At 41.5% G+C, this 8,704-nt stretch overlaps 1 protein-coding gene across 1 annotated transcript; it reads left to right on the top strand.

The window, feature by feature from the left end:
* Window positions 1-39: 39 nt before the first annotated feature.
* ATP23 (ATP23 metallopeptidase and ATP synthase assembly factor homolog) lies at window positions 40-6,071 on the top strand. Its single transcript, XM_053977303.1, has 6 exons — window positions 40-292; window positions 1,531-1,576; window positions 1,687-1,768; window positions 2,041-2,178; window positions 4,494-4,577; window positions 5,521-6,071. Exons 1-6 carry the CDS (start codon window positions 109-111, stop codon window positions 5,722-5,724), a joined length of 738 nt encoding a protein of 245 aa, XP_053833278.1. The 5' UTR covers window positions 40-108; the 3' UTR covers window positions 5,725-6,071.
* The last annotated feature ends 2,633 nt before the right edge of the window (window positions 6,072-8,704 follow it).

Below are 8,704 nucleotides of genomic sequence, written 5' to 3'. Positions count from 1 at the left end.
TGCGCCTGCGCGCGCGGCCCCCCTCCCACGTGCCGGGAGCGCAGCCGGCGATTGGCGCGGCCCCGGGCCCCGCGTGCCCCCGGCAGGCGCGGGACGGCACGGCCGGACATGGGGGAAGGGGAGGCTGATCCGCCGCCGCCGGCAGAGAAGAAAGGGGCGGAGGAGGAGGAGGAGGACTTCGGCTACCGGCTTTTCCCGGACCGGAATAAGAAGCCGCAGAGCTTCCTGGTCCGCAGCCTCTTCACCTTCCACAATAAGTGCCAGCTGATGCTGAGGCTGACCCTGGAAACGAGTAAGCGCTCCTCCGTCCTCCCGCGGGCCCGGCCGCGGCGCAGAAGAGGTGCCGAGGCGGAACCCGGGCTGTCCGCGGCCGCTTGCGGCGGTGACCTTGTGACGCGGGTCCCGGGGAGGGCCCTGCCCTCCTGCCGCAGCACCCCCGCGGCGGCCGGACTGGGCCCCAGCCGGTGGCGGGGTGGGGCTGCTGATTTAGGAACACGCCGGTTTTGGTTAAGACAAAATACAATCTAGAAAGTGGCTGAGAGAGGCTTTTTTCTTGTAAGAAGGTTCTCCTGTACTTCTCTTTTTTTTCCTGAGAAATTGAGATGATTTATCAAATTTCTGTTCATTCGTGCCCCTTGCACTGTTTGATGTGGACTGTGAGTGTTGACAGCAAACGATGGTCACTATAGGCCGTTCTATTTATGTTATTAGTATTAAAATAATGTCAGGAATTACTTGATTTCCTGGTCAGCTTTTACTCTGTATCCTGAGCTAGATCAAAAAGACCATGGCTAACAGGTCAAAGGAGGCAATTCTTCCCCTCTATTCTGCTCTCCTGGGACCCCACCTGTAGTACTGCAGCCAGGTCTAGTGCCCCCAACAAAAGAAGAAGACAGAACTGTTGGAGTGAGTCCAGAACAGGGCTGTCAAGTTGATAAAGGGGCTGGAGCACCTCCCCTAGAAAGACAGGCTGAGAAAGTTGGAGCTGTTCAGCTTGCAGAAGAGAAGGCTGCATGGAAACCTCAGAGCAACCTTCCAGTGTCTGAAGGGGCATATGTGGAAGCCAGACAGAGACTCCTCATCAGGAATTGCAGTGATAGGACAAGGAATAATGAGTTCAAACTGCAACAGGGCAAACTTGGGCTAGATATACAGAAGTTTTTGCTGTGAGGGTGGTGAGGCACTGGGACAGCTGCCCAGAGAAGCAATGGTTGCACCATGCCTGGGAGTGTTCCAAGGCCCAGTTAGATGGGGCTCTGAGGCACCTGGTCAAGTGGAACATGTCCTTGTCTGAGGCAGGGGGACTGGGACTAGTTTATCTCTAAAGTCCCTTCCAACTCAAACTGTTCTATGATTCTGTATCACATAGTCTGATGTGTAACAGATGCCAATTGCATTGCAGTAGAATTAAATACAGCATGTACAGAGCTTTTCTTATTTGATTTTTTCCTTGATTGTCTTTATATTTTGTTTATAGATGACTTTCAAAACTTTTGTCTAGAGAAATTGATTGCAGCAATGTTTTTCTAGATCCATATGCTCGACTTCTCCTTGAGGCTCTGAAGCAATCTGGTTGGTATGTAAACTAATTTGTCTTGTTCTGTGTAGTAACTTCATCACCATGATAAGTAGTGACTGAAGTTTTTCAAATTCTTTTCTGTGACTTTGTTTGTTTGGGCCTTTCAGCACTGTCTTCAATGACCGGCACTTTTCTTGTGAAAACTGTGATGGCTGTGTCAGTGGAGGTTTTGATGCTGCCACATCTCAGGTAGGTGCTGGACCCTTTCAAAGGACTGCAATTTTTTTAGTGTTTTGTTGCTAGGATTAAATCTACCCATACTGATACATGAGTTTATCATGAAAACAAGACAAATGAAAGATGTTCCATGGCATTGGAACTAGTACACTTCAGTATGATAAGGCTGTTAGTGTTGAAAAACACCAGTCCAAGGACCCTAAATGCTGTCTGTGGTGTGTCTCTGAGAAGTAAAGGAGGTGTTGCAACTTTGTGAAAAGATACCTGTATCTCTTCTTCTGCAGATTGTTCTCTGTCAGAATAACATTCGCCAACAATCCCATATGAACCGGGTGGTCACACATGAATTGATTCATGCATTTGATCACTGCCGTGCACACGTTGACTGGTTTAAAAATGTTAAGCACTTAGCATGTTCAGAGGTAAGTTAAAATGCTTCTGATGTTGTAATTTTATTAATTATTGCTGATTATTAGGGTTGCTTGGTGTTGCATGGTCTGTTACACAGAATTAATTTGTTTTAATCCTGTTAATTCATTTTGTCATTTCTGTCAGGTCAACCTAAATAGTTTTGTTCAGAAAAGAAATACTGAGTTGTCACAAATATTACTAAGTTAATGTCATAGAATGTGATCACTGTGAGTGTTAGAAATGGCTATTGACAAATAAGAGAGTTGTTAGAAGTGAAAACACATTTGCACATTAATCAAATTCTTATAGAATTCTTTTTATCCCATGGAAGTCATGGTATGTTGGATAGTTATCACATTAACCTTTGTTTTGTTTAGGCTTTTTTGATTAACAAAAAACTTGTCTTTTCCTGTAACATTCATTTTTTGAGTAATTGTGAAATTGCTGCTAGTACACTGTACTTATGAATCCATCACCTTTGGATGAGGTTCTGAGCAACCTGGTCTAGTGGAAGCTGTCCCTGCCCATGGCAGGGAGATAAGGACTTGATGATCTTTAAGGCCCATTACAACCCAAACCATTTTATGATTCTGTGGTTTCAGAGGACATTTGAGTATTAAAGGCCTTAACACTTGCCACTTTAGGAGGTGAAATTAAATGGAGCACAGGCTGGGAGGGATTCCTCTTGTGTATGTGGCACAGGTGTTGTGTGTATGAATCTGCGGACTTTTATTTGATTTCTGATGTAATCCGTATCATGTTGTCACAGAAAAGTTTATCCCATGCTCAGCTTCACTCTTTCATTTCTGATTTTTCTATCTCCTTCCCTGCCAAGTGGCACAGGGAGCCAGGGAATGTGAGCTGTGGTTAGTTCATAACACTTTGTCTCTGCTGCTCCTTCATCCTTGCACTCTTTCCCTGGTCCAGCTTGAGGCCCTTCCCACGAAATACAGTCCTTCATGAGCTGCTTCCACATGAGTCTTTCTCTTGGGCTGCTGTTCTTCAAGACTTACTCCAGCTTGAGTTCTTTCCACAGCATACAGTCTTTCAAGAATGGACTGCTCCAGCATTGGTCCCCCAAGGCCCACAGTTCCTGACAGAAAATGTACTCCTGCATGGGCTCTCTATGGGTTGCTGCTTTTTTCAAGGCATGTTTGTCTCTCATGTCATGATGTCTTCCTTGGACTGCAGTGTGGACATCTGCTCTACTGTGTTCCTTAACAGACTGCAGGGAAACAACCTCTGTCTCCATGGTCTTCTCCTCTGATGCCAGCAGCACCTCTTCCCTGTCCTTCCTCAGTGTCTGTGGGGCTGTTTCCTTCACATTTTCATCATTCCTCTGTCTCACAGCTGCCCTGTAGGTTTTTTACCCTTTCTTGAATGTGTCATCACAGAGATACAACCAGCACCGCTAATGGTGGGTCTATTTTAAAACCAGTTGAAACAGTCTCTGTCTGACATAGGCTCAGCCACTTCTTCAGTCTCACAGAAGCCACCCTGGGAGGCCCCTCATTTTGCCATGTAAACCCAATACAATAATTCTTAACTATCATATACTTTATTTTTTTGTCCAGGCATTTCCACAGTGCAGAATAAAGCACGTAAACCTCAAACATAAGTTTTATATAAATCATGATTGTGCATGTTCTTGCTCTTGTCAGGATTATTTGTTCACTTCAGGTCTTTTGATTACTTAATTATATGGTACTTACATTTTTTTGTTGACGGCTTTTTTAATTCTTACTTTTTCGTATTTTTCATGCATTTATTTTCACTCTGGTACTTAATTATAGGAAATCAGGATTTATTTACATTTCCTAACAGACTCTGTAGAGTATAGAATATTTAGCAGACAAAAGAAATTCTAGTGTACAGGACAAGACAGTCAAACTAAAACATACATGCTCATTTACATGTAGATTTTTGCAAAACAGATGGGTTATTGCTCTTCTGGTATTGCATCTGTAATCTTTGAAAGGTATCTGCCTTTATTCCTGACTGCTGTAACAGATTCTGATATAGACTGGGGAGAATACTACTTTCCATACACACATACATGTAATCTCTACTTCTCATTTATTTAAACTTTAGGGATGTGTGAGAGGTAGTTCCTGGAGAAACTTGGAAGGTTGTAGTTCACTGAGGCTGAGATGGATGTAAAGGGTATGGTAGTAACAGGTACTTAGGAAGTTGAAGTGGCCTTGGGAATATCCTCTACCAACAGTTACCGGAAATATACTGAAGAAAAGTGTTTGTTACAATTTCTTTGACTTTGTATGTTCATGTCTTTCTCTGATCTTTTGATTTTTTTTATTTTTCTCAATAGATTCGAGCTGCTAATCTCAGTGGAGACTGTACTTTGATGAATGAAATAGCCAGGTTTAAATTTGGATTGAAAGGGCACCATCAGGTAAAAACTGTGGCTGTTAACACATTGTTATGTTACCTACTTGGTCTTAGCCTTCTGAACTTTCATAGCTGAAAACTTTAGAAAAATAAATAGATGCCAGGGAGTTGCTGTTTCCTCTTAATTAACCCTTAATGATCAATGCTAGGGTTTTTTTCCCACCTTGTTATTTTTATTGGAGTGAAGTCCCTGAACATTTAGTCATGTTTTAAAGCATTACCACTGACAATGGATGGCTAATAAAACCAAACAAAAAGCAGGGCTTGCAGGAAATGTAGTGGAAATATGTTATCCATTTAAAGTGGGTGACACTCTTAAAAAGTCTTTGAAAATGGAAGGAAGCAAAATGAGAAGATTTCTAAATAATCATGTGTATTAAGTCTTGCAGGAATTATTTTTGTGAATAGTAATGAAATAGTAATAATCTACAGATTAAGACCCAAGTAATTGCTCATGTTAGAGTGGCAGTTAGCTTGTAGATGATGCTTACATATTTTTTGGTCTTTTGGTAAACAAACTGTAAGAAAAAGTTACCATAAAGAGAAGTATCAAAATGAAGGCCAGTAGAAAAGTCATTCCTTTGTTTTACAGCATTTCAGTTTGTAAAGAACCTAACTGATATTTGTGTCTGTTTCTTTCTGACTTTTTTTTTGTGTCCAGGTCAAATTTTACAAATAAAAGCCTACAAAAAAAAAAGCCAAATTGTATTTTAATTCCTGTTGTAAGGAATGTCTTTTCATTATTTCATGGTTTATCTGTACATGGAAAACTAAAGGACATAGTTTACACAGGATGGAACTAAAATGTACTTTAATGCTTACTACAGCTACTATTTGACTCTTCTTTCATACAAAATTGTTGCCTGTATAATAGGAGTTAATACTTGACAAAATCTGGAAACATTACACTAATAATGACAGATTTTTTTTTTTTTTTTCCAATTTAGACTTGTGTACGAGACAGAGCAATTCGTTCCATTCTGGCTGTTAGAAAAGTTAGCAAAGAAACAGCAGAAAAAGCTGTGGATGAAGTTTTTGATGCCTGCTTCAATGATCTGGAGCCTTTTGGAAGAATCCCACACAGCAAGGCAGATGCAAAACGTGCTTACAGAGACTTTCAGAACAGAGATCGCTATACTGCTAATTTGTAAGGGAGGGGGACGAAAAGCCTTGTGAGAAATTGAATTAATACCTGATTGTTCAGTAACATCTGGAGTTATAGTCTATGCCCACAGTGCTCGTGGAAACAGCAGATCTGTCACACATATAAATGATTTTTTTCGACATTTTTCATGAGTCAACTTCTGTGGAAGTAAATGGGGTAAATGAACAAGACTAAAAACAGTGCTTCCTCACCTGTTATTCCAGAAAGATAATTTAGTATGCCAAATAACTTGTCAAATACAATTCAGTGTGCTTTTAATTTTTTCACTCTGACTGACTAGGACTTGGTTTCTGAAAATTTTGTTGTCACTGAATAAATCTTTCCATAAAATCATTTTCCCTGTCTTCAATACACAGTAATGAACTTGATAATCTTCATCATTTTATTTTAATAGATGGGCACCTGAACTACAGCTCTGTGCTCTAGATTTAATAACTATGGCTAAACCCAAAAATTAGTAACTGCCACGTTTGCTTTTGAGCACCTCCTGAAATTCTTGGGTGGTCTAACATTTCCAGTGGTGGGAAAGCTTTTGTGACTTGAGTCCTTTATGCCCTGAACATGCTGCTCATGTCCTCATTGTCTTTGGTGTTGGAGGGCTGTGTAGGATGATCATTGTTACCTTCTCCAGTTCTGTGTTCCAAAATGTTTTGTGATAACAGAACTGTCAACGTATGAAGCTTTTTTGGGCAATACATAATTTGACTCTGGTGGGGCAGCAGACTCTGGTGAGATTTGAGCTGCAGTGAGGCACTGAACTGCTCAGGAAGGGAAATGTCAGCACTTGCACCAATTTCAAGAGCCTGACATGCTACAGCTAAAAGGGGGAGGTAATCCCAAGTACCTCCAGAATTTGGCAGTCTTTGACAGGGTCCTTGTTTGACTGTAGACTTGGGTCCCGCAATCCACCTATTTATTTCACGTGCCTACAATGTTTTGGATCTGACCATCATTCTGTAATTTCCTCCTGGGAAGTATTCAGTCATGTGATAAGTCTCCAGCCCAGTGGTCCTGCTTTGAAGGTGACTTTCAGGAACAAGATGCCTGAAGATGACAACAGTGTGTTGCCTTTTCTTGATCAGCAGCAAACACTTTGAGAAGATTAAAACCTAAGCACAGTCCTCACAAAGGACAAAGCAGAACACACAAAGTGCCTGAGAGAGCTGATCAAGCCTAAATTACCTGAGTTCTGTTTGTGTTGGACTATGTGTGGGTTGCATTTATTTCCAGTTGTAGCATATTCATACCTACAGGAACCATTGCTTCTGGGGCTAAGCATTGATGTAGATCCCTGTAGCACTGAAAGTCATCCCCGTTGTACTGGAGGAAGTTAGGTCTTGACTAAGATTCTTTAAACCTGTGCTTTCAGTAGTTTTACAGAATTTCAAATGGAGATTTCATAATCTTATTTTCCTGGGGTAATTCATCAGTGACTGACATAATCTCATGGCTGAATATCTGAACAGAAAAAAATGGGTATAATAACCTAGATACCTATGAGAAAATTATACGTTGAATTCTAGGCTTCCCATTTTCCATGTAGTCTCTATAGACCTGCAGGTTCCAAAATCCTCTGAGGATTAGAGATGCCTTGAAATCTGCATAATAGTATGTGTTAATATTCCCTTAACCCTTAGTGTTCTTCAAGTCACCGTTTTAGTCAGTATGATGTATGATGCTGGGTTTTTTATAGTTCTGACATATTCTGGCAGATAATACCTTCCCTTCATTTTACCTTAGTAACCAAAGTTCTGCTTTAATGTGTGTGTGTTTGCATTTATATTGTATTTTGACCAATACATAGTTTGAATATATACATTTCTCTTCTATCTGGGATAAGCTTTATGAAGCTTAGAAATGAAAAATATAGCAATAAAAACTAGAAAATGCAAGCATACAAATTGCTTTTTTTTTCCTTTAACATTTTTGATATGTGAACATGATAAAAATCTTGGAAAGAAAGCAGAGATAATCTGTAAGAAATATTGCTAATAAAGAGGACATTGGGCTATAGAAAGACACAATTCTTAACATATATATTTATACCACTGTGAAACAGTTGGAGACCATGTTGGGCACTGTAATCACAAAATGTTTGATTTTGCAATTCTTGGAGGAGTAAGGAGAGGACTCATTGGAGCTGCTGCCTTGGACTTCCAGAGAGCAGATTTCATCCTGTTTAGGAGCTTGGTTGGCAGGGTACCTTAGGAGGCAGTCGTGAAGGGCAAAGGAGTCAAGAAAGCTGGCCATGCTTCAAGAAGGAAATTGTCAAGGGGCTGGAGCAGGCCAGACCGAGAGAACAGAGAGCTTTGGCTGGAGCTCAGGGAAAACAGAAGAGTTGGAAGAAGGTCCAGGCCTCTCAGGAGGACTACAAGGATGTCATGAGGTTTTGCAGTGACCAAATTAGAAGGGCCAAAGCCCAGCTAGAAATTAATCTGGCTATTGCGTAAAATAACCAGCAAAAGTGTTTCAATCAATGCCTTTGTGACAAAAGGAGGGCTAAGGAGAGTCTTTATGCTTTATTGGATGGCAGGGGAAACACAGTAACTATGAGGAAAAAGCTGAGGTACTCAATGCCTTTTTTGCCTCAGTCTTTAGTAGTAAGACCAGTTGTTCTGTGAGAACCCAGCCCACTGGGGTGGGAGACGGGCAGGGAGCAGAATGAAGCCCTCATAATCCAAGGGGAAACAGTCAGTGACCTGCTACACCACTTAAACAGACACAAGTCCCTGGGACTGGATGGGGCCAACCATGGGTACTTAGGGAGCTGGCAGAAGTGCTCACTGAACTATCTTCCATCATTTATCAGGAGTCATGGCCTAATGGGAAGGTCACAGTTGACTGGAGGTTAGCAAATGCGATGCCCTGTTACCAGTAGGGTCGAAAGGATCCAGAGAACTAGAGGCCTGTCAACCTTGCCTTTGGGGTGGGAAAGGTCATGGAGCAGATCATCTTGAGTGCCATAA

Source organism: Vidua macroura, chromosome 5 (genome assembly GCF_024509145.1).
Source record: "Vidua macroura isolate BioBank_ID:100142 chromosome 5, ASM2450914v1, whole genome shotgun sequence".
NCBI classification, from domain to species: domain Eukaryota; kingdom Metazoa; phylum Chordata; class Aves; order Passeriformes; family Viduidae; genus Vidua; species Vidua macroura.
Note: the sequence above shows the minus strand (reverse complement) of the source record. Positions and strands in the feature narration are given on the sequence as shown.